The 26,354-nt window shown below is 44.8% G+C and overlaps 1 protein-coding gene across 9 annotated transcripts in view; it reads right to left on the reverse strand.

Moving 5' to 3' along the window:
• Positions 1-20,912, reverse strand: part of PACS2 (phosphofurin acidic cluster sorting protein 2) — a 174,671-nt gene extending 153,759 nt beyond the window's left edge. For all 9 annotated transcript variants that reach the window (XM_075131449.1, XM_048861946.2, XM_075131446.1 and 6 more), the window contains exon 1: positions 20,697-20,912. In XM_075131449.1, the coding sequence (XP_074987550.1) occupies positions 20,697-20,818 (122 nt within the window). In that variant the 5' untranslated portion in view covers positions 20,819-20,912. The remainder of the gene's footprint in view (positions 1-20,696) is intronic.
• Positions 20,913-26,354: the final 5,442 nt, after the last annotated feature.

Genomic DNA, 26,354 nt, shown 5'->3' on the forward strand with positions numbered 1-26,354 from the left:
TATTAAGTTCTAGGGTCTGGATGTGACATTAGCTACTTGCTTTTTTAAACAAGACAGAGTCCATTGAAAGCAAGCTTTAACAATGAAGCCCTTTCAAAATACAAAATATTTGCATCCATGCATTTTTCTTTTCAGTCATAAGATTAAATCAACTATACCTCAGCAAGCCTTGTAGAGAAGGTTGGGTGGAGGGTGGGAAGGGGGAGAGAAAAGTAGAGAAGAATTTCTATTAAACAAAAGAGCTCCCAGAAGTTGATAGAAATTTGCTGGAAATTAAACCCAGCCCACTCAACATTTTTCATTGTATGCAGACATACCAGAATCCCAACAAGGAGCATTTTTTCCTGCTAAAATATGAACCATCAGCAGTTTGACCACCACCAGACCGAAATATGACATCCGAGTGGAAGGAACAGAGGGCTAGGTGGGGGAAGAAGCAGCAAAGTTAAGTAAAATATTGCATAGGTTTACACTGAATCTAGGGTTTGCTCTACAAGTTCACCACGTTGTAGGTATCACTCCCACCCATCGTTCAGAATGTGCTGAAACTGCTCCTCTTGAAAAGGACAAGAAACTGGCCCCCCAACTAGTGCCATGCTTTACTGTCAAAACTGAACAACTGCGACTCCCTTTAGGAGAACAAAGGTAGCAGCACCTTTTAACTGACCAGGTACAGTGGGTTTATTGGAGCTGAAAAATGGAAATCATGAACATGAGACTAATCTCCAGTTTCCACAGAGCTCAAACAGGCACGTTACACAAACACAGATAGTTGTCTTATTCTTGCTTGTAGCTCTTATACACCTTCCAAATGGATAATGATGTAAAGTAAGCCTAGGAACCCAGATGAACTTTCAAAATGTAAAGCATGCCCCGGTGCAAGCCAGGAGGAAGAACTGAATCCTTTTATATTTAAGTATGGACCGTCCCCCCTTGTTAATTTTTCTGGGATCTGCTCTTTGCACCCTTATGTTCTTACTACACCCACAGTTCAAAGAAGTCAGCAGCTTGGTACTATCAAGATGAAGTTTTTTTTTTAAATTACTACCCTGGAATAACAAAACACTTTGAGAGGAAATATAGATTAAGCACACATACAGAATAAAAGCAGCAGAATCACTATCATTTACTCGCCAAAAATAAGCTGTCTTTGGATAATCTTTTATTAGTTAAATACACCCCTGCAAGATAGTTGCCAGCTCCCTGGAAAAAGTCCTGTCCACACACTGAAACTGGCCAGTTGCCGAAACAAACTGGCAGGCTCCATACCACAAACTATGTAAGCTCACCACCTCAAAAGGGCTCCATGAACCAATTTTTAATCCAGAGAGCTGGTTGTGATTTGCCTCAGGAGTAAACCAACCACCCATCACACTTAGCAGCTAAACATGTCAGGAAAGACAAATTCTCTAACCTATTTTGGTGTCTGAGATACACCAGTTTTAGATCTTAGCAGGACTCAGCAATAGGTTAATTTCCTAGTGACATACAAAGAAGCTAGAAAGGCTGCAAGATCTTGAAGCAGGGCAGAGGGGCAGAAGGTGTTTTACTGCAGCCTGCAAGAAGCCACAACAACCTAAAAGAGACAAGTGCAATAAGACGGGCAATCCTAGCAAGGTCAGAGAGATACAAACCCTTCTTGACATGGAGGGAGACTTAAGATCTCAATTTCCCATCAAAACAGCTGGGCAGCTCAGTGGCACAGGTGCAGTGAACAGAAGAGGTAGAACAGCAAACAAAAGTAGTTCTTCCCATAGCAAGACATGAGTAACATGAAACTGGACCTTCTGGTTGATCCCTTTTACACAGAAAATTGCTGCCAACTGGATCAGAGGCAGAGGCCATTGAGGTAGGTTCTTGGGACAGGCATAAGGAACCTGGAGCAAATTCTGTGAGCCACAAATCAAAATCAGTGCTGGTTTTGGAAGAGGATTTGAAAAATAGAACAAGACAGCAATGCCAGAGATGAATGATCCTCATAAAAACCATATAAGCTTTTTGCTGGAGTTTTCCCCATTTACTCTGATTCTAGATGTAAGCACCCAGGAAGGACCACATTTAAAATGTGGTTGATTCCTTGCTTTAAAATAGGATTTTTATTTTACTATTTATAGAATTGGTTAAATTAAAATACATTAAGTCTGCTAGCAAGCACTCAAGGGTTACCAGTGCCATTTTCTTACTCCTCATAACAAAAGATCATACAGATCAATGTTCCAAAATGAACTGTAAAAAGTCAGATGACACCTGATTTAATTCCTGTGAATCTTCATATATTATATATATTTTTGTGCCCTAAAAACAGTGTTCTAAGTCACTGGCTAAACCCTTTACTGTATATAGCACAAACATTTCCAGAATTTAAATTCTGAAAACATAAGATAAAAGTTTAGGAAACAGGGTTTATATGTTTAAACATGCAGTTACAGTGTGGCATGTTTAGAAAAAATTGAAGCCAAAAAAAACTGAACGAATACCTATGAATACAGCTTCACAATAAATTTCTACAGGACTCCAAAAGTCTTTAATAAATGTATCTAGAAGTCTAAATTTGTAGATTTGAATAGCAATTTAAGACTATTTGCACAGTTAATATATAAAATCCTGTATTTTTGGAAATATCAAGTATCTTTGACTTACTCAAAAAACCAGAAGTATATCAATGAAATGAATGCAGCATTAATAGGTTATCAAGGGGCTTTTTTGCTACTTAAGTAGCCTAACATATGCAATATGAAAACAGGCAAATGTATGTTCTCAGGCACACAGGTACTATTGCTGTATTCCAGACAGTCCATAAAATCAAATATGAACGTTACTGTAAAACTATGTGTATAGCAATTATAGTATACCCATGTGCTACCTATAGTATAAGGCTTACAATTATGTTAGTTCAAAATAACAATGTCAATATCTGAGTTCCTATAAATTAATTCATACAATATATACATGTCTTTATGTCAGCTTTTGAAAGGAGTCACAATCTTCAGTTTATTTGCACATGGCTAGTTAGAAATCAGTGGCACGCATTTAATACAGACAGATTCTTATGTGAAGTCAGAGAAAGTAGATTCAATTACCTCCCAAAGAACTATAGTAAAACAGTTTAGGCTACAAGGTTGAGCACTCAAAAGATAGGAATGGCCAGATTTAAGCTTGCCAATGGAACCTTAATTCAGTCCTCTACATTATGATGCAGTCTTTAATTACATGATACAGTTTTTTCCCACTGGACCCCTGCATCACTCAGTGAAGGATGAGTGGGAAAACAGGATCCTAGCACAGCCCTGCTTTGTTCTCTGCCCTTTCCCTGACTCTACAGCTTCTTTCGAAGCACCTGGCCCAAGTCTCTGCCAGGGGGATGTGTACTGCAGTATCTAGGCTGGGGCACATGTGCAAGGCTTTGGAACGCTCAGGGTTCCTGACAAGCTGCCAAAAAAAAAAAAATCATCAAGCTGTACACTACAAGCCACAGATGGGAAATAGCACTTTAAGAGCTCACAACTCAATCTTAACAGAATTTCACGGGATCTGAAAAAGATACCTCCCTGGCCCCAAGACTATCCCCCATTAAATATAAGAGGCCTAGGGCAAACAATGGAAGTATGAAATTCTCAGAAAAGTTCACACAAATCTTTTATAATGGAAGGAGTTAGGCATTCTAAACATAAGGGCCATTTCCAGCTTCTTCAGAATCACAAGTGAAATGAAATACTCCAAATGAGAGATGCAAGTTAGTTATACTGTCTCATGTAGAAAAACAAGAACTCAAAAATACTGCTAATACAACTAAATGCTTTTCTCTGACAAGAAGTCTAGGAGATAATGCAATAAGTTACTTATCAGTGGCTCTCCGAAAGGTGGAATAGCCTAGTTAAATATTTAATCTACACTGATGTGCCAAAACTAAAACATACCTTGAGAAGAGTTTTTGAAGTCTAGGGACCAAATCTTGCTCTTATTGACTTCAATGGAAGCGGAAATGGGCTGTAAGACCTGCTCTTATACTGCACCCATTACAAATCAATAATGGTATCGCAAACCAGTGTAACAAAGAAATCAGGTAAAGTATGCAAAAATGACAAATAGTAAAGTTGCTAAGTATGGGTATTAGATTTAGAAATGTGGCATGATAGCCTCCATTTCCATAAGAGATTGCACTTCATCTCTCAACAGTCCATCAGAAAGATTCCTCAAGAAGGATGGAAAAAGAAGTTGACCCCAAGTTGAAGTGTGTGTTCCCAATGGATAATTCCAGGACCCACTGATGTGAAGGGATCCTGCATGCTTGTAAAAATGTGAATAACGATAAGATGGAGTTAAAATTAGTTCAGTCCTTTACAATAAGTGCGACTTTGCTGGACCTACAGAAAAGCCAGTCTACATCTTGGGTGAGCTCTTTATATTTTCTTCTCTAGATTGACCAGGATGTGAACTGCACTGGACTCAAACTGCTTGAAGAGCAGGGTAAGGACTAGTCTGATATCAGAAAGACGACTGACACTTATAAGTTGGATCATTCTTCATAAAGTGATGAAACCACTAATCTGGTCCTAGAATTCTATAGCCAAGAGGGCTTGAAAAGAAATGTTGTTTGTACCCAAGGACGTAGACACTGAATCTAACAGATAATTAGAGGCCCTTCACAGAGTAAGTTAAAACTTGCCAACATTCCAAAGGTCATGAAATTCCAACTTCTTAGTCTTCAGGATAAGCTCCCACCAGGTATCTCTTAGTCTAGAGGGAGTAGCAAAGAATAACTGTCAGTAATTAGCAGTTCTTAAAGGGCCACGGAAGAGTATGCTTTCCTTCCAAACTGTAATGCTGGTTGGTAGAGAACATAAGAATGGCCATACTGGGTCACACCAATACTTCATCTAGCCCAGTATCTTGTCTTCCAACTGTGACAGATGCCAGATACTTAAGAGGGAATGAACAGCACAGGGCAGTTATTGAGTTATCCATCCCGTCATCCAGCCCCAGTTACTGGCAGTCAGAGGTTTAGGGACAGCCCCAAGCTCTGGATGTGACCATAGCTAACGACTAATAGCAATTGATGGACCTATCCTCCACGAGCTGATCTAATACTTTTGGCCTTCACAACATCCCCTGGCAAAAAGTTCCAAAAGCTAACTGTGCATTGTGTGAAGTACTACTTCCTTTTGTTTTTTTTAAAACCTGCTGCCTGTTAATTTCATCTGTTGACCCCCTGGTTCTTGTGTTATGTGAAGGGGTAAATAACACTTTCCTATTCACTTTCTCCACACCATGCATGGTTTATAGACCTCTGTCATATCACCACTTAATCGTCTTTTTTCCAAGATGAACTGTCCCAGTCTTTTTAGTCTCTCCTCATATGGAAGCTGTTCCCTTAATCATTTGTTGTCCTTCTCTGTACCTTTCCCAATTCTAATACAACTTTCTGAAGGAAGAAAGGCTGGCTGGGAATAGGCTAAAATATCCAAGTGGATGAGGCCCAATGCCAGGAGATAACTTAATTCCACATTCATTCAGGCTGGCAGAAAGAGAACAACTGTGGACTGGGTGCTTTATATACCCTGGGTTCCAGAAAGAGAGACACATGGATGGGCATGTACGCACTCAGCCAAAGGCTAACATTTTAAATGAGTTCCACAGGTGCACCGCAGGGCACACGATCGTATCATGGGGATCTGCAGTGCCAATATCAGCAGTAGAAGAGTCTGAAACAATCAAGAGCTCTCATGCCATCCACCCCAGTCAATGTATAGCTTGGATCCCACTAAGGCATGACCACTTGGACCACTCCATTGGATCCTACGCACACAGCACTGAAGCACCGCTTCAGATTCTAAGAACTAAGTATTATTATTATTTCTGTGCCAATGTTACCCAGATACTTCTTGGTCCTGGAGCCAAAGAGGACCCAAGGAGAGTGTTTAGAACTCGACAAGCCTCAGACCGGAGTGAAATTCAGATTCAGTGTCCAAAAACTTGGTTAACGCTCACTTAAAGTTGATTGGCAGGGCTGTGAACCCTTCCAGAACATGAAATGCACTTGTACTTAAACCTCTGAAAGCTACAAATTAGAGTTAAAGTAAATGCCAGCTCACCCTGCAACTTGCACTCTGCCCCCTGAAGCTAGCAAGCGCCACTGGGGATAGACTGTAAGTATGTTTCAGCCAGGGCTGTCCCGTAATAAGCAGACATGAAGTAGGTGTCATTTTATGTGGGGTGCTATCCCCCACAGAACTGTATTCTCCCATTCATCTGCCTGCACTCCAACAGCCCTTCAGTGTGTTAGGGAAACTGCATTCACTGGCGCAGGGATTACTTGCAGTAGGTCACACTGCAATACATGGAGAGATGCATCTACACCCAGAGGGATCATGAACCACTAGTTTCTGTGCTGAGTGATGTCTGCTCTGCAAGCAGAGGAGCACAACAGATTATTCTTGCCACAGGAATTGGCAGCAGGCTGGTACAGAGGTAAGTGCAGGTGATGCTCCAGAGAGGATCCTTGGAACAAGTGTAGGTAACTCTGGACACCTGAGGGTCATCTAGGCAGAACAGGTGAAACAGAGGATAAGAATAGGCGTAGCCAGCTTGTGTTGACTAAACTCATCTCCCACAACTTTTGCTTTAGCGAGGACCTGGTCTGACAGTTTCTCCTAATATACCCAAGTGCTGTGTCCCTGCAGTGCTCCGTATCATATGGATAGAGTGCGACAGTATCCATCAGAGCAGGCAGGACATCACTGAAAGAGGGCAGAGTTAGGGTTGCATAATGGGGGTGGATGCCATGTGATCTGTGTTTCATGGTTTTCAGGAGTACCAGGCACTCAACATTCTGGAAGGGTAGGAGGGGTTCCTGATCAACCTTAATTCTGCATTAACAAAGTTCTGAGGGCATTAATTTCCCCTGTTTTGGGGGGAAGCGGGAATAATAGGGGACCATGAGCACAAGTAGACTTCCTGGGAACATCTCAGTGGATGTTCTCCCCCTTCTCTCAAAAGGTACCCCAGCCCCTGTTGGAGTACCAGTACTCAAGATAATCTTGCCACGCATGTGGTTTTTAGAGCATTTTGAAAATTGAAAAAAGATCAGCATAGGCTGTACGTTGGGAACCCCTTGATCTAAAGGACCCCAGCTTACACCAATAACTCTACCCTGGCCCTGATGCGGCACAGCAATATTATGGTGTGGCAATAGTACCACCACAGTGAAGGTCGCAACAAGGTTTCCATTATAATGGGGTGAAAAAGGTCAGCTCCCAGACTACTGCACTGGGCAGCACAGCATGGGGAGGAGGTGACCAGCCCTCTGTGGAGAAAGAAGTGGTTCAGGACTATTTAGAAAAGCTGGACGAGCACAAATCCATGGGGCCGGATGCGCTGCATCCGAGAGTGCTAAAGGAATTGGCGGATGTGATTGCAGAGCCATTGGCCATTATCTTTGAAAACTCATGGAGATCAGGGGAAGTCCCGGACGACTGGAAAGAGGGTAATGTAGTGCCAATCTTTAAAAAAGGGAAGATGGAGGATCCGGGGAACTACAGGCCAGTCAGCCTCACCTCAGTCCCCGGAAAAATCATGGAGCGGGTCCTCAAGGAATCAATTCTGAAGCACTTAGAGAAGAGGAAAGTGATCAGGAACAGTCAGCATGGATTCACCAAGGGCAAGTCATGCCTGACTAATCTAATTGCCTTCTATGACGAGATAACTGGCTCTGTGGATGAGGGGAAAGCAGTGGACATGTTGTTCCTCGACTTTAGCAAAGCTTAGACACGGTCTTCCACAGTATTCTTGCCAGCAAGTTAAAGAAGAAGAATGGGCTGGATGAATGGACTATAAGGTGGATAGAAAGTTGACTAGATTGTCAGGCTCAACAGGTAGTAATCAATGGCTCCATGTCCAGCTGGCAGCCAGTATCAAGTGGAGTGCCCCAAGGGTCGGTCCTCGGGCCAGTTTTGTTCAATATCTTCATAAATGATCTGGAGGATGGTGTGGATTGCAGCCTCAGCAAGTGTGCAGATGACACTAAACTGGGAGGAGAGGTAAATACGCTGGAGGGTAGGGATAGGATACAGAGGGACCTAGACAAATTAGAGGATTGGGCCAAAAGAGATCTGATGAGGTTCAACAAGGACAAGTGCAGAGTCCTGCACTTAGGATGGAAGAATCCCATGCGCTGCTACAGACTAGGGACCAAATGGCTAGGCAGCAGTTCTGCAGAAAAGGACCTAGGGGCCACAGTGGACGGGAAGCTGGATATGAGTCAACAGTGTACCCTTGTTGCCAAGAAGGCCAATGGCATTTTGGGATGTATAAGTAGGGGCATTGTCAGCAGATCGAGGGACGTGATCGTTCCCCTCTATTCGACATTGGTGAGGCCTCATCTGGAGTACTGTGTCCAGTTTTGGGCCCCACACTACAAGAAGGATGTGGAAAAATTGGAGAGAGTGCAGCGAAGGGCAACAAAAATGATTAGGGGACTGGAACACATGAGTTATGAGGAGAGGCTGAGGGAACTGAGATTATTTAGTCTGCGGAAGAGAAGAATGAGGGGGGATTTGATAGCTGCTTTCAACTACCTGAAAGGGAGTTCCAAAGAGGATGGATCTAGACTGTTCTCAGTGGTAGCAGCTGACAGAACAAGGAGTAATGGTCTCAAGTTGCAGTGGGAGAGATTTAGGTTGGATATTAGGAAAAACTTTTTCACTAGGAGGGTGGTGAAACCCTGGAATGCGTTACCTAGGGAGGTGGTGGAATCTCCTTCCTTAGAAGTTTTTAAGGTCAGGCTTGACAAAGCCCTGGCTGGGATGATTTAGTTGGGGATTGGTCCTGCTTTGAGCAGGGGGTTGGACTAGATGACCTCCTGAGGTCCCTTCCAACCCTGACATTCTGTGGTTCTATGAAAAAGGACTACAAAAATTCTGTCTTTGGGGTTAGAATACCATTTTAATGCTTACTGCAGTTTGTGCATGGCTGGATGTGCACAGCAATTTTCAAGACAATCCAGGAAGCATGGGGCTTTTTTAAGCACTTTAAAATATAGGCTGTTAAACAATAAGCTAGTCTCAACATATATAATTAACCTGGGTCATCCCATCCATAAACACAAATTCAACTACCATCTCTTGGCTGATGACTCTCAGATCTCTCTCTCTACTCCAGACAAGTCTCCATCTGTCCAAAAGGAAATCAAATCCCATTTCTCTGACATCTCCTCCCGGATGTCCAGCCGTCAGCTTAAACTCAACATTGCAAAAATAGAGCTCTTAAATGGTCCCTGTCCCCAAGACCATCCTACTACCTTTTCTCGATCACAGTGGACATTACCATTCCATTTGTCTCCCGGGCAAAAACCGGATCATCATCTTCGACTAGAAACTTTCTGTAGGACCTCACATCCAAACTATGTCTAAGCCTTGCAGATTCTTTCACCACGATGTCTCAGACACATTTCCTATCCATCCACACAGCTAAAACTCTTGTCCAGCCTCTCATCTCACCTCTCAATTAAAGCAACACTCTTTCTTCTGTAATTGACCAATGCAGTCCTCCCTTGCTTATATCCATTCAGAATACTGCTGCAAAGATCATTTTCAAAGCCCATCACTTTGACCATGTCCCCAGCACCCTTGAATCCCTTGACTCCTGCCTTAGATCAGCCTCTATTGCCCACTTGTTAAATTTTCAAACAAGCACCTCCCTACTTTCTCTTATGCTGCCTCCCATGCCTGAGAGGAGCTGCCCATAACCCTTTGCAGAACTAACTCATCCTCCTTCAAATCCCTCTTCAAAACACTTTAGCGTGATACCTAGAAAAACAATGACAATGGTTAGGGTCCTGGTGTGCTGAGACCATAGCCTCCCATGCTGACCGTATTGTCTCATTGTTTCCTTGTCTTTTTCATGTTGGTCTGTATCTATCTCTTGCCTTATACTTGGATTGTAAGCTCTTTGGGTCAGGGACTGCTTTCTTGTTCTGACAGGTTTCAGAGTAGCAGCTGTGTTAGTCTGTATCCGCAAAAAACAGGAGTACTTGTGGCAACTTAAAGACTAACACATTTATTAGAGCATAAGCTTTCGTGGGCTACAGCCCACTTCATCAGATGCATAGAATGGAACATATAGTAAGATATATGTGTGTGTGTATATATATATATATACACACACACATACGCACACAGATAAGTTGGAAGTTACCATACAAACTGTGAGAGGCTAATTAGTTAAGATGAGCTATTATTAGCAGGAGAAAAAAAAACTTTTGTAGTGATAATCAAGATGGCCCATTTAGACAGTTGACAAGGTGGTGTGAGGATACTTAACTTAAGGAATCAGAGTAACAGCCGTGTTAGTCTGTATTCGCAAAAAGAAAAGGAGTACTTGTGGCACCTTAGAGACTAACCTATTTATTTGAGCATGAGCTTTCGTGAGCTACAGCTCACTTCATCGGATGCATACCGTGGAAACAAATGGCCCAACTTGATGATCACTTTAGATAAGCTATTACCAGCAGGACAGTGGGGTGGGAGGAGGTATTGTTTCATGGTCTCTGTGTGTATATAATGTCTTCTGCAGTTTCCACGGTATGCATCCGATGAAGTGAGCTGTAGCTCAGGAAAGCTCATGCTCAAATAAATTGGTTAGTCTCTAAGGTGCCACAAGTACTCCTTTTCTTTTAACTTAAGGAAATAGATTCAATATGTGTAATGAACCAGCCACTGCCAGTCTCTATTCAAACCCAAGTTAATGGTATCTAGTTTGCATATTAATTCAAGCTCAGCAGTTTCTCCTTGGAGTCTGTTTTTGAAGCTTTTCTGTTGCAAAATTGCCACCCTTAAATCTTTTACTGAGTGGCCAGAGAGGCTGAAGTGTTCTACCAGTTTTTGAATGTTATGATTCCTGATGTCAGATTTGTGTCCTCTTATTCTTTTGCATAGAGACTGTCCCGTTTGGCCAATGTACATGGCAGAGGGGCATTGCTGGCACATGATGGCATATATCACATTGGTAGATGTGCAGGTGAACGAGCCCCCGATGGTGTGGCTAATGTGATTAGGTCCTATGATGGTGTCACTTGAATAAATATATAAGCCTCTCACAGTTTGTATGGTAACTTCCAACTTATCTGTATGTATGTATCTTACTATATGTTCCATTCTGTGCATCCAATGAAGTGGGCTGTAGCCCACGAAAGCTTATGCTCTAATAAATTTGTTAGTCTCGAAGATGCCACAAGTACTCCTGTTTTTTTTTCTTGTTCTGTGTCTGTACAGAACCTAGCATCATGGAATCCTGATCTGAGACTAGGGCTCCTAGACGCTACGGCAGGGGTGGCCAACCTGTGGCTCCGGAGCCACATGTGGCTCTTCAGAAGTTAATATGCAGCTCCTTGTATAGGTCCCAACTCTGGGGCTGGAGCTACAGGCACCAACTTTCCAATGTGCCAGGGGATGCTCACTGCCCAACCCATGGCTCTGCCATAGCCCCCGCCTCCTCCCCTGAGTCTGCCATGCCTTCGCTCCTCCTCCCCGCCCCCAGCAGACTCCTGCATGCCACAAAACAGCTAATTGGGAGGTGTGGGGAGGGAGGGGGAGGTGTTGATCAGCGGGGCTGCCGGTGGGCGGGAGGCGCTGGGAGCTCATTGGGGGGAGGGGCGTGGCTGCAAACATATTACTGTGGCTTTTTGGCAATGTACATTGGTAAATTCTGGCTCTCTCTCAGGCTCAGGTTGGCCACCCCTGCACTATGGTCATAAAAATAACTATATCTGTGCTATCACCCCATTATACTGCATGCTTCTCTCCCCATTTTTGCACCAAAGGAGCTGAAATAAGCCAGTCTGTGTTTGTCCCACAATAGTTGCACTGACATTTAACGCCTCAAGGAGGAACAGATGGAGCAATGTCTTTGTCCCACCAAACCCCTGGAGAAAAGGCTGCACAAGTGGTATCATTCCCAGTCAAATATATGGCACAAAGATGTAAAAAGCTTTGGACTTGCTGATCTGAAACAGACATCTGTCCTGCAAGCAGAAAGCATTTAAAGCCTGGAATTCTGACTGACAACAATTGGGTAAGAGAAAGAATGAGCAGCCCAGCCAGTCACCGCACAGCTACCACGGCATGGTTCTGATCTAGATAAGACACTCAACTGTGTGGAATGAGCTGCTATGAGTTTGCTAGGTAGTTTTTCAAAGAAAGGCTGAAATAGTTGGGTGAGATGGAGATCCTGACTCACCGCTTCCAGCTTATGAAAGGCAATGTGATATGGCTGTGAAAAAAGCCAATGAGATCTTGGGATGCATCAGGCGAGGTATTTCCAGTAGAGATAAGGAGGTTTTAGTACCGTTATACAAGGCACTGGTGAGACCTCACCTGGAATACTGTGTGCAGTTCTGGTCTCCCATGTTTAAGAAGGATGAATTCAAACTGGAACAGGTACAGAGAAGGGCTACTAGGATGATCCAAGGAATGGAAAATCTGTCTTATGAAAGGAGACTCAAGGAGCGTGGCTTGTTTAGCCTAACTAAAAGAAGGTTGAGGGGAGATATGATTGCTCTCTATAAATACATCAGAGGGATAAATACCAGAGAGGGAGAGGAATTATTTAAGCTCAGTACCAATGTGGACACAAGAACAAATGGATATAAACTGGTCACTGGAAATTTTAGACTTGAAATTAGACAAAGGTTTCTAACCATCAGAGGAGTGAAGTTTTGGAATAGCCTTCCAAGGGAAGCAGTGGGGGGCAAAAGATCTACCTGGCTTTAAGATTAAACTCAATAAATTTATGGACGAGATGGTATGATGGAACAACATGATTTTGGTAATTAACTGATCTTTAAATATTCATGGTAAATAGGCCTAATGGCCTGTGATAGGATGTTAGACGGGGTGGGATCTGAGTTACCCAGGAAAGAGTTTTCTGTAGTATCTGGCTGGTGAATCTTGCCCATATGCTCAGGGTTTAGCTGATCGCCATATTTGGGGTCGGGAAGGAATTTTCCTCCAGGGCAGATTGGAAGAGGCCCTGGAGGTTTTTCACCTTTCTCTGTAGCATGGGGCACGGGTCACTTGCTGGAGGATTCTCTGCTCCTTGAAGTCTTTAAACCACGATTTGAGGACTTCAATAGCTCAGACATAGGTGAGAGGTTTTTCGCAGAAGTGGGTGGGTGAGATTCTGTGGCCTGCGTTGTGCAGGAGGTCGGACTAGATGATCATAATGGTCTCTTCTGACCTTAGTATCTATGAATCTATGGTTACGCGTACCTTCATTTCCAAACACTGGGATCTATAAGGCACACTTGCAGCTCTTAAGAGCCACCGTTTCCCAAAGGGTTATCCGCTTCCATGCAGATGGATGCACTCATCCCAAGAGGGGATCTATGCAACACTCAAACATGGACCAAGTAGTTTCCAAAGTCTCCCAGCAACTAGTGTCACTTGTTTATTTACCTATCAGCCAATTCTCTCAGTGACTACCCAATTTTCAATAAACAAGCTAGCAACTAGTGAGGTTCCATTCTCTCATGGTGAAACTGGCTCCATGCCCTGTGAGTCTCCACATAATTACTGTATATTACTGTAATCCAATTAAACCTCACTACAAGATGAGCTTCATGTTATCACTTTCAATTAGATTTCAGCCACTTATTGTCTGCATTAAGATCCATTTGGACTAAAAATCCCACACCACTGCTTGAGAAATGGCATTTATCAGCCAAATGACAACAGCAATGTATGTTATACTGAAAGACAGAGAAGACAGTAAGACTGGATAACAATTACAGTAGCTTTCAGGGAGAGAGAAAACACGGGGAAGTAAACTAACATGACCACTATCCAAGCTTGCTGGTCTCCCAATAGTCAAATTCGCCTCCAATTCTCCACTCCCTCTTTTTCTTCTGATCCCAGCTTCATTAAAAAAATGGAAGATTTGTTAGAGGCCCAGAGGAATTCCTCAGTCCAGGATTTTCACTAAAGCTAAGAGAAAGACTGAGGATAACAGCAGGCCTGGCAATGCAGCATTATTTGGCAGATGATCATTAATTCCATAGTAACTACCCTCCCAAGAAGGTCAGTCATAAGAGTGGCAGAATTTGGCCCATAGGAATTAGAAGAGTTGCCAAGACATGACACAAATAAGCAGACTAACAGGCCAACTTCCCATGCAAAGGCAAACTATGAGATGCGTTTAGAAAATACAGACCAGGGTTTACAGAGGAACATAATGGCACTCTGAAAAGTTTTCAGCATTTGCTTCTTGCTCATTTGTTGTGCTACAGTTCCTCTTCAAGCACAGACTATATGTGGAGTGACTAGGTTGAGATGCTCCATATTTTCCCTCTGATCTTTCTTCCTAACTGTCAAGTTTTTGCTTTCCTTCACCCCAGTGACCCATGATCAGCTGAAGGTTGGTCTTTGACTTAAGGCACTGGGCTAACTCAGTTCTATTCCCACCTTCACCAAAAGCTTCCTGGATGACCTAAAGCAAGTCACTTTCCCCTCTCTGTCCCTCAGATCTTTATCTGCAAAATGGAGATAATATTTCACTACCTCTTATGTGTGTTGAAGGAAAGTTAACACTGAAGTGCTCATACACTACACTGATGAACAAAGAAATCTCAGCTTATTTATAACACTAACTTCTTCTGAGCTCTATTCAGTTTGCTTCCTTGATTTCTCCCAGTGATGTATGAGGAAACAAACTTACCCCAATAAGATGTATGTGCGAGACCAAGTTTGAGTGCTTTCAAACATCCTAGAAACAGATCAATAGCCTAATGCAAACCCTGTCATGGATCAAAATATTAATCCAACCACATTTTTTATTCTGGAGATCACCTAGCAAGACAGTCTCTTACAGTCTTGAGACCACCTCCTCCACTTCCCCAGCCATCCCCCTCAATCTCCCAGTGTTAGGGCCTCAAAATGTTCTCTCAAAATGGGGAGGTTGTCACATTCACCATAGTAGAATAGCCAACTTACACAGCACTTTCCACCTTCAAAGCAGTTTGCAAACGGTAACAAATGAATCTCCATTTTTCAGATTGGGGAAACTGAGGCAGGAGCAGTTAACTAAAATCATACAAGTCAGTGGCAAACTCTGAATGAGAAGTCGGGATTTTACAGTTGCAAATTCTGTCTTCAGACAACTTGACCATGCTGCCTCTTGAACCAGCAGCATAATTCGAGAAACATACAACTCTAGTTTCTTTTCTCAAAATCATTTTTTAAAAGTTTTAGAGGAAATGTTATGCAATATATCCTTCCTCTAAAAACAGCAGTTCATTGCACAAGAGTGAGACTAGTAGGGAAGAAACAGGTAGACAGCTTCTTCCCTCTGAAATATACTTGTCAAGACTCTTCGTTGATAAGGTAACACCAGTGATGTGATTGCAATGACTGAAACAAGGAACTTGATTTTCTGAGAAGCTGATTACCCACAACTCCAATTTAAGGCAATGGGTGCTACACATACCCAATTCCTCTAAATATCAGGCCCAAGAAAGCTATTATATACATAAAGGAAAGCTGTGTCTGTCACTATCAGATGGGTAGGAAGCCAGAGGGCTAAAATCCAGAAAGGCTACATAGTTTTAACATAGCTGCAGCATATGGTTTTGATGGAGTGATATCAACAGCCTGCTCTGCATGACTGAGGTATTATGGTCGCTAATACCACAGAAGTTACTTTTATACATACAGCAACAACTGTCCACAAAGTACTTTTTAAAAAAAAAAAACAGCTGACATCAACAGAAGAATAAGCACATCAAATCATTTGTTACACAAAGAAGCTGATCCCTCTCTTTCAAAGAGAAACCACACTCCCTTCCACCTAATGTACAAAGAATCAAGCACAGGGGACACAAAGATTTAACTGAGCTATGTGTCACTGAAGAAAACTATGGTTCTTTGCCACTATTTTTCACAAACTAAATATGGCTTCTGAGAACATTTCTCCCCATAAAGCAACTAGATACTTAGCCCTTCAAGTTTTAGTAAGTCCACATGAACTGGCTGGACTTCCAGTAAATCAAAACTAAAAGGAGATCTTCCTCTCGTCCTTGTGAAGAGTGATATTGCACACATTATCCACCACAAAGTCTGCTAATCAGCGATCAACTGGACAAAATGAGCAAAGCATTCCAGTCAATCAACTCTCAGTGTACCAGTCCACCCACAACACTCAAGGCTTCATACCAGCTACACAGGGCAATTCACTGAATGAGACCGTTGCCTTTTATTTCCTTTATTGGCAAGCTCTTGTCCACAAAAGCATTCCAAAATATGTCACATTCCCCAGTGCGTGTGTGTGTTGAGAAAAAAAATAACTGCAGGCACTTAGCCCCAATTATGTATTCCAATAAAGCAAGCACTTGCTGGTCCAATCACTGCTCCCCTCTATTGCTGTATGCCAACAGGGTAGGAATGTCTCTGAAATGGAAACAAATGTCTCTAGAGATTTATCTACACTAACCTAAACTTTTTAAAAGGGAAGGAAATGTTCCCTCCCAAAGCATGATCCTTCTGCATATTCCACCCATTCTCTGACTTTTTACTGAGTTCAAAGCAGTGGAGTTTGAAGAGTCTTAAAAGTCAACAGGCGCACAGAAGAGAAATTGCAGCCAATGAAAATCCAAAGGAAAACACCAAGCCCATTTTCCTCTCCACTCTCCTCCATGTATTCACAGATGTCTGCTTGAAGAGGGAGCTCTCATTCTCATAGAGTATATCGTGTCTTCTAATGTCACCTTTTGATTATAGCATGTCTCAAGGACATTCCTGCATCCCAGGAGGTGATACTTGCAATATTCATGGTCAAAAGTTTCAAAGATGAGTGCCTGAACTTAAATATAGTCTTAGGAAAGTAACTTTAGCGCTCCTTTTTTTAATATCTTGCCCTCTCCAATCACAGACACCTTTGTGTTCTTATGTAGCACCTGCACCACATACAATGAAATGCAAAACAGTAGTCTGATGTAATGTTAACAGGTAGAGTTAAAACAGCCAGGAAAGGCTAATAAAGGTTCACTGAACAACTTAACACAGCAGCATTTATATATATACACACACACATGGAATATTTTTTATTTCTGATTAACTGTGTAGCATATTATTGTTTGTTCTAAAATGTGCAGCATAAGATACAGATGCACTGACACCAAACTAATGTTTCTGTAGGAACCTCAACTTTTCAATCTTCTGACTTAGTTTTGGCTGTGCACTCAGTGTTTTATTAGTCTACTGCGTTTTGCAGACCTGCCAAGTGTCATACGTCTCTCACAAAATTCACACCTGCAGGGTGACACGCATTCCCACGGCCCAGACTGAATATTCTGCATCCAAATGGGCTGCAGCAACATCTGACAATTATGGTTCGGCCACCAGACGCCGCTGTGGCACCTGGGGGGGAAGCATGCAGCCAAGCAGCTTCTGTCTGCTGCTCCCCCTGCTGGACCTGGAAACAGCACCATGAGGAGCAGGCAGTGACAGCAACCACAGGGAGGAGGCAGGGTGGAACCGACCAGACTCCCATACCCAGCACCAACCACCAAATAGGTCTCAGTTGCCCCCAGTCCTTAGACACCCACTGGGTTTCACAATGTGCCCTATGGCTTCTATCCCCAGACTCTCACAAATCCAGTTTCCTTCCCAGATATCCCCAGACACTCCCATAACCCAGCTTCCCTCAAACCCCAGTTCCACACACACAAATTCAAGTTTTCTTACGCCCAGCTTTCTGCAGCCATCTCCATCAGTCCCCCAGCCATTACCAACCTCCACCCAGCCAAATTCAGCCTTCCTCCCAGCCCTCACTTTGTATTTTATTTGTTTGGGTTTTTAGAAATAAAAATGGTCTCTAGTGATGTTAGCCTCCAACTAATCCCAGTCACCATTTGAAATACACACCTCCTTGAGGTACTTAGGTTTTGTTGTTGTTTTTTTAACAAGGCTGAGTTATAAAAGCAGAATCATCATGTACATAAATAGATTGGATGATTGCAGCAAGAGAAAACTTTTCAGAGTTTAATTTGCAGAATGTAGCCAGAATTGTGGAGGTCTCTTATAATTGTGGGAACTACAATTTCTCCCAGTTCCAAACAATCTCCTCCTGTTCCTGATGCTAAAGTAGGGATTTGAAGGATTTTGTTGTGTGTGTGTTTAACTGAAAAAGTGATGATCACACTCATGCAAACTGTCACACTAGAAACCTGACAACACACCTTGAGTCTTCTCAGGCTACTTTAAAGTCACAATAAATACAGAGCTTGTTGGGGTGTCTGCTAAAATGTTAGATTACTGGGCATACTTGGTGATTTCACTCCTATATTCATTTGTTTCCCCCTAAACCAAGCAAAGACAGTAGCACTTCAAGAACTCTTGTCACTGTCACCTGCCAAAACCCCGTCGTTTTTGGTGTGACCCTGCTGAGAAAAAAAAAAGGAGAGAATATTTTTTTCCTACACAAACAAGACGACAAATAAAGGGATCTTCCTCAAACATTCAAATATACTCCCCTTTGGGCAGATACCAAGCATGGAAATATCAGCCCAGAAAGTTTGGAGAGTTATGAGCAAGTGAAAAGAGGTTGTTAGAATGGAAATGCACTTTCAGCCTGATTACCAGAAGCCTAGACATCTGGTATAACATATTCAGACAAAACTGTTACAAGATACTGATTAAAAGCTTGTGCATTTCTCAACTAGTGTGGCAGACTCATTTCAGGAAGAGGGCATACAAGGGGCAAAAGAAGGGGTCAGAGTTAATAGGGAAAGCTGCAAACATTCTGCCCCTCTTAAAGTAAAGCAGCAGGCCATTACTTGAAAGCTCACCATGCTCACAATTTGGCCTCTGGTGAAAATGGCTGTGAGAGCAGCTCACATGTACAGGGCAGCAGCCCACCAACCCAATATTCTCTGCTCAATCTAATTGAGTACTAATGGGTAAAGAGTAAAGGGAGCAGCAACTATCTGCTAATCTACCCCAAGGTGGGGAGCACCAAACGAAGTTGGGACACCTGTTTACTCTGCACACGGAGCCAGAGATCTTTTTACTGAGTGAACAGCAGTGAAAATGAAAAGCAGGCAACCTCCAGATTCTATGCCCCTCATGTCCTGAAGTCCCTTAAACCCGATGAAGTGAGCTGTAGCTCACGAAAGCTTATGCTCAAATAAATTTGTTCGTCTCTAAGGTGCCACAAGTACTCCTTTTCTTTAGACCCTGTAGTTTACCTGTGGTTGCATTCCTATTCTCATGGACCGTTGAAGCCTGGGGTTGAACACAGACATCTCTGGAGTACTGGGATAAGGGAGCACAGACAATGACATGAGTCTAGGGAGCATGGCTCAGCAGTGGGGGTTCCCCAGTGACTCTCCTCCCAGTGCTGCTGCCTGCCAAAGTTCCCTGAATGCCTAGTTCACAGCATTCCATCCATCAACCTGTCTGCCCATTGTTCACATTCAGTTTGTGTCATTTTTATCATAAAAAGCCAGGCTGAGGATTTGTCTCTAGAAACAAGAAAACATGACTTGATATTAATTTAGGAAGCTTGCTTTTATGTTTTTTCTTCTGTTATGATCATAAAAACCCTGACAACAGAAGTTTATCTGGGCTGGGGGAGCATGAGGGAGATGTCAGGGCTAAACAATGGGACCAGTGTGACAATGCAAGTAAGGTGCACTGCTGCCCAGCTAAACTCCCACCCACACCCTTTTTCCATCATCCCACCCACCACAAAGCCCCATTTCACACAGCTTAAGGTGTTCTCATGCCAGTTCATTTTTGAACAACTAATACCCACACAAATAAATAACAAGTAACGAACGGGAAGATGCTAGTAAGTACTATTAAAAATTAAGGAATTTGCAAACAGAAGCTAATCAACAGATGCAGACCCGAAAGCCAGGATATCACCAGCTAAACCAAGCCTCCCCTGCCCATTCATGTCAACCAACAAGAAGTGCCCTTTCCAGTCCACCCACAAGGCACTCACCCAGTCCCTCCAGACACACAACCCTTACCCCATGCTCCCTCCCCCCCACCCCCTCCAGGTACAGACCTCACAGGCACGCATCTAGGGAACACAGCTGGGGCTTAGGCTGCCCATCTGGGTACAGAGGTGGGGCAGGACAGGTGCATAGAGGCGGACATGCCCCAGAGCAGCCCCAGGGCTGAGCGGTCTGTGAGGGAACAAGCACGGCTGCGGAGGAGCGGGGGGCACTGCCTGCCTGCCGGAGCGGTCCCCACCTCAGTGCTAACTAACGGCACATCCGGAGCTGAATCCGAGCCCTGAGCTGGGCCCCGCGCCCTGAACACAGGCAGGCTCTCCCCGCCTAGCAGGGGGTCCGGGGCAGGTCCCCCCCACGCCGGGGCAGCCTCCCGGGGCAGGGCAGCCAGGACCAACACGGGGGACCCGTCAGGAGCACACCCAGGGCTCTCACGGGTCCTGCGGACCCCCCCCCGGCCCAGAGCTGGAAGGGAAGGGGGCTCCGCGGGGAGGAGGAACCGGGGGCACGGGGTGCGGGGGGCTGCCCCGCCTGGTCCACTGTGGGCGGGGAGCCCGTAGGCTCGGCCTGGCCTGGGGGCAGGGACGGGGCCCGGACCGCCATGGGGGTTGCAGGCAGCCCGCGGCAGGGGCTGCCCCGGTGCAGGCCTACCCGGGAGCGGAGGGGGGCGGCGGCTCGGCCCGGGGCTAACCTGGGGACGCAGCTGGGGCTGGAACCGTCGATCTCCCAGGTGGCGAATAGGTTCATGGGCACCGGGCGGCTCAGCACCCCGGCGCCGCCCGGGAAGCTCAGGCGGCCCCGCTCCGCCGCCATCGCCACAGCCGCCTCGCTCCCGCAGCGGAGCCGGCAGCCGCCTGCAGCGAGACGAACGCCCCCCACGACCGGTCACTACGCCGCGCCTACCGCGGCCGGCCAGGGTCACATGGAGGGGGCGGGGCCAGAGCGCTGCGTGAGGGAGGAGCGTGGAGAAGGGAGGGGCCTAGGTAGATAAGGGGAGGGGCTTATGGGAGAGCGGAGCTTGGAGTACAAGCCCCGGCAGAAAAGGTGCAGTGGCTGGGCGGTGGTACAGGACTCGGAGCGAAGAGGGGACCGGTCTGTATGGAGGGGTTATTGAGTGCCGGGTCTTCCAGCCTTACAGAGAAGATAAGGCTGTGTTGCAGCGGGGAGCTCAGTAATGGTAGAAGCTTCCTGTTTGAGTACTCGAGTTGTTATTTAAAGAATGGCTCTTTGTCTTCACCCTTCAGAGCCTGCAGATAGGGAGGAGTTTGGGGAAGGGGGAGAGAGAAACAGACAGAAGTCCACGGGGCGGTGCTTAGGAAGAAGAAGCCTAGGAGTCAGCAGAAGGAAAGTGGAAGAGCCTGGGGAAAGGCAGGCATTTGGAGAGTTGAAGGGGAGGATCTTAAGGCTAAGAGAGGAGGAGCTTGGACAAGGGCCTGCAGGGCAAAAGTCTGCGAGACGTGGGGAGCCTGGAGAGTGGAAGTTTGGAGAAGGAAGCAGAACAAACCTGCATGAGGAAAATAAGACGGGAGAGATGCGAGGATGTTTCGGGAAAGGCTGGGGAACCATAGGGAGAAAGAACTCGTAAATGTGTGGAAGAGCCTGGGATGTGGGAGGAACATACAGAGGACAGGAACCTGAAAAGAGAACAAGGAGTCCGGTAGCACCTTAAAGACTTACAGATTTATTTGGGCATAAGCTTCTGTGGGTAAAAAACCCACTTTTTCAAATGCATGGAGTGAAAATTACAGATGCAGATATAAATATAAAGAAAAGGAGTACTTGTGGCACCTTAGAGACTAACCAATTTATTTGAGCATAAGCTTTCGGATGCAACCGATGAAGTGAGCTGTAGCTCACAAAAGCTTATGCTCAAATAAACGTGTTAGTCTCTAAGGTGCCACAAGTCCTCCCTTTTCTTTTTGCGAAAACAGACTAACACGGCTGCTACTCTGAAAGATGTAAACATACTGACACATGAAGAGAAGGGAGTTACAGGGAGAGGGATGGATCAATGCTTTGAGCCTGCTAAACCCAGGGTTGTGAGTTCAATCCCTGAGGGGGCCATTTAGGGATCTGGGGCAAAAATTGGGGATTGGTCCTGCTTTGAGCAGAGGGTTGGACTAGATGACCTTCTAAGGTCCCTTCCAACCCTGATATTCTATTATTATGATTCTATGATACCACAGAAGTGGAGAACCATGCTGACAGGGCCAATTCGATCAGGGTAGATGTAGTCCAGTCCCAATAATTGAGAAGGAGGTGTCAATTCCAGGAGAGGCAAAGCTGCTTTTGTAATGAGCCAGCCACTCCCAGTCCCTATTGAAGCCCAAATTAATGGTGTTAAATTTGAAACTGAATTTTGGATCTGCAGTTTCTCTTTGAAGTCTGTTTCTGAAGCTTTTTTGTCCAAGTATGGCTACTTTCAAATCTGTTATAGAATGTCCAGAAAGACTGAGGTGTTCTCCTACTGGCTTTTGTATGTTGCCATTCCTGATGTCCTATTTGTGTCCATTTATTCTTTTACATAGGGACTGTCCGGTTTGGCAAATGTACATGGCAGAGGGGCATTGTTGGCACATGATGGCATATATAACATTAGTAGATGTGCAGGTGAATGAGCCTCTGATGGTGTGGCTGATGTGCTTGGGTCCTCTGATGGTGTCACTAGAGTAGATATGGGGACAGAGTAGGCAACGAGGTTTGCTACAGGGATTGGTTCCTGGGTTAGTGTTTCTGTGGTGTGGTGTGTGGTTGCTGGTGAGTATTTGCTTCAGGTTGGGGGGCTGTCTGTAAGCAAGGACTATCCTACCTCCGAAGGTCTGGGAGCGTGAGGGATCGTTTTCCAGGATAGGTTGTAGATCGTTGATAATGGGCTGGAGAGGCTTTAGCTGGGGACTGTATGTGATGGCCAGTGGTGTTCTGTTATTTTCCTTGTTGGGCCTGTTCTGTAGTAGGTAACTTCTGGATACCCATCTCGCTCTGTCAATCTGTTTCCTCACTTCCCCAGGTGGGTATTGCAGTTTTAAGAATGCTTGATAAAGATCTTGTAGGTGTTTGTCTCTGTCTGAGGGATTGGAGCAAATTTGGTTGTATCTTAGGGCTTGGCTGTAGACAATGGACCATGTGATGTGACTACGATGGAAGCTGGAGGCATGTAGGTAAGTGTAGCGGTCAGTAGGTTTCTGGTATAAGGTGGTGTTTGTGACCATCACTTATTTGCACTGTAATGTCCAGGAAGTGGATCTCTTGTGTGGATTGGTCTGGGCTGAGGTTGATGGTGGGGTGGAAATTGTTGAAATCCAAGTGGAATTCTTCAAGGGCCTCCTTCCCATGTGTCCATATGATGATGTCATCAATGTAGTACAAGTAGAGGAGGGGCGCTAGGGGATGAGAGCTGAGGAAGCGTTGTTCTAAGCCGGCCATAAAAATGTTGGCATACTGTGGGGCCATGCGGGTACCCATAGCAGTGCCACTGACTCGAAGGTATAAGTTGCCCCCAAATCTGAAATGGTTGTGGGTGAGGACAAAGCTCAGCCACCAGATGTCCCATGGCCTTATCAGGAATACTGTTCTTGACAGCTTGTAGTCCATCCTTGTGTGGAATATTGGTATAAAGAGCTTCTACGTCCATGGTTGCCAGGATGGTGTTTTCAGGAAGATCACCAATGCATTGTAGTTTCCTCAGAAAGTTGGTGGTGTCTCGAAGATAGCTAGGAGTGCTGGTAGCGTAGGGTCTCAGGAGAGAGTCCAAATAGCCAGATAATCCTGCTGTAAGAGTGCTGATGCCTGAGATGATGAGGCGTCAAGGGTTTCCAAGTTTAGGGATCTTTGGTAGCAGATAGCATATCCCTGGTTGGGGCTCTGGGGGTGTGTCCATGTAGATTTGCTCCCATGCTGTAGCAGGGAGTTTCTTGAGCAGATGGTGTAGTTTCTTTCTTTTGGTACTCCTCAGTGGGATCAGAGGATAGTGGCCTTTAGAATGTGGTGTTGGAGAGTTGCCTGGCAGCCTCCTGTTCATAATCCGGCCTGTTCATTATGACTACAGCACCTCCTTTCTCAGCCCCTTTGATTATGTCCTCACCCATAACTATTTCACATTTGGGGACAATGTATACCTTCAAATCAGCGGCACTGCTATGGGAACCTGCTTGGCCCCACAGTATGCCAACATTTTTGTGGCTGACTTAGAACAACGCTTCCTCAGCTCTCGTCCCCTAATGTCCCTACTCTACTTGTGCTACATTGATGACATCTTCATCATCTGGACCCATGGTAAAGAAGCCCTTGAGGAATTCCACCATGATTTCAACAATTTCTACCACCATCAACCTCAGCCTGGACCAGTCCACACAAGAGATCCACTTCCTGGACACTATAGTGCTAATAAGCAATGGTCACGTAAACACCACCCTATTATCGGAAACCTACTGACCACTATACCTACCTCCATGCCTCCAGCTTTCATCCAGACCAAACCACACGACCCACTGTCTATAGCCAAGCTCTACTATACAACTGCATTTGCTCCAACCCCTCAGACAGAGAAAAACACCTACAAGATCTCTATCAAGCGCTCTTACAACTCCAATACCCACCTGGGGAAGTGAGGAAACTGATTGACAGAGCGAGTTGGGTACCCAGAAGTTACCTACTACAGAACAGGCCCAACAAAGAAAATAACAGAATGCTACTAACCATCACCTTCAGCCCGCAACGAAAACCTCTCCAACGCATCATCAAGGATCTAGAACCTATCCTGAAGGATGACCCATCACTCTCACAGATCTTGGGAGACAGGCCAGTCCTTGCTTACAGACAGTTCCCCAACCTGAAGCAAATACTCACCAGCAACCACACAAAAAAACAGTAAACCAGGAACCTATCCTTGCACAAAGCCTGTTGCCAACTGTGTCCACATATCTATTCAGGGGACACCATCATAGGGCCTAATCACATCAGCCATGTTATCAGGGGTTCGTTCATCTGCGCATCTACCAATGTGATATGTGCCAGCAATACCCCTCTGCCATGTACATTGGCCAAACTGGACAGTCTCTACGTAAAAGAATAAATGGACACAAATCGGAGATCAAGAATTATAACATTCAAAAACCACTTGGAGAACACTTCAATCTCTCTGGTCACTCGATTACAGACCTAAAAGTGGCAATTCTTCAACAATAAAACTTCAAAAACAGACTCCGAGAGACTGCTGAATTGGAATTAATTTGCAAACTTGACACCATTAAATTAGGCTCGAATAAAGACTGAGAGTGGATGTGTCATTACACAAAGTAAAACTATTTCCCCGTTTATTTTCCACCCTTACTGTTCCTCACACATTCTTGTCAACTGCTGGAAATAGCCCACCTTGATTATCACTACAAAAGTTTTTTTTTTTTTTCCCCCTCTCCTGCTGGTAATAGCTCAACTTACCTGATCGCTCTTGTTACAGTGTGTAGGGTAACACCCTTTGTTTCATGTTCTCTGTGTATAAAAGATCTCCCCACTGTATTTTCCACTGAACGCATTCGTTGACGTGAGCTGTAGCTCACGAAAGCTTATGCTCAAATAAATTTGTTAGTCTCTAAGGTGCCATACGTACTCCTTTTCTTTTTGCGGATACAGACTAACATGGCTGCTACTATGAAACCTACCCTTGTTAGCAAAAGGTTAGTGATTGCCTTGGCTACTTGGATCACAGCAGCCCCCACGGTAGATTTGCCCACTCCACTTTGATTCCTGACTGACAGGTAGCAGTTAGGCATTGCAAGCTTCCACAGGGCTATTGCCACTTGCTTCTCAACTGTCAGGGCAGGTCTCATCTTGGTATTCCTGTGCTTCAGGGCAGGGGAAAGCAACTCACAAGGTTTCATGAAAGTGGCCTTATGCATGCAAAAGTTTCGCAACCACGGGGAATCATCCCAAACCCGCAACACTATGCGGTCCCACCAGTCTGTGCTTGTTTGCTGGGCCTAGAATCAGAGTTCCACTGTATAAACGTGCCTCATTGACACCATGATATCCCAATTGCCACAGCCCGTGTTTTCAGGAATGTCTGTGTCCATGTTCACCTCACAATCTTCCTCATGCGGGTGGTTCCTAGCTAGGCTCTGCACATACCGCAGGATAATGCGTGAGGCATTTACAATGCTCACAAAAGCACTGCAGCTGAGCGGGCTCCATGCTTGCTATGCTATGGTGTCTACATGGATAACCCAGGAAAAAAGGCATGAAACGATTGTTTGCCATTGCTTTAAAGGAGGGAGGGAGGAGAGACTGAAGACACATGCCCAAAATCACCTGTAACAATGTTTTTGCCCCATCAGGCATTGGGAGCCTAACGCAG

The sequence above is a fragment of the Caretta caretta genome, chromosome 8 (genome assembly GCF_965140235.1).
Source record: "Caretta caretta isolate rCarCar2 chromosome 8, rCarCar1.hap1, whole genome shotgun sequence".
NCBI lineage: Eukaryota > Metazoa > Chordata > Testudines > Cheloniidae > Caretta > Caretta caretta.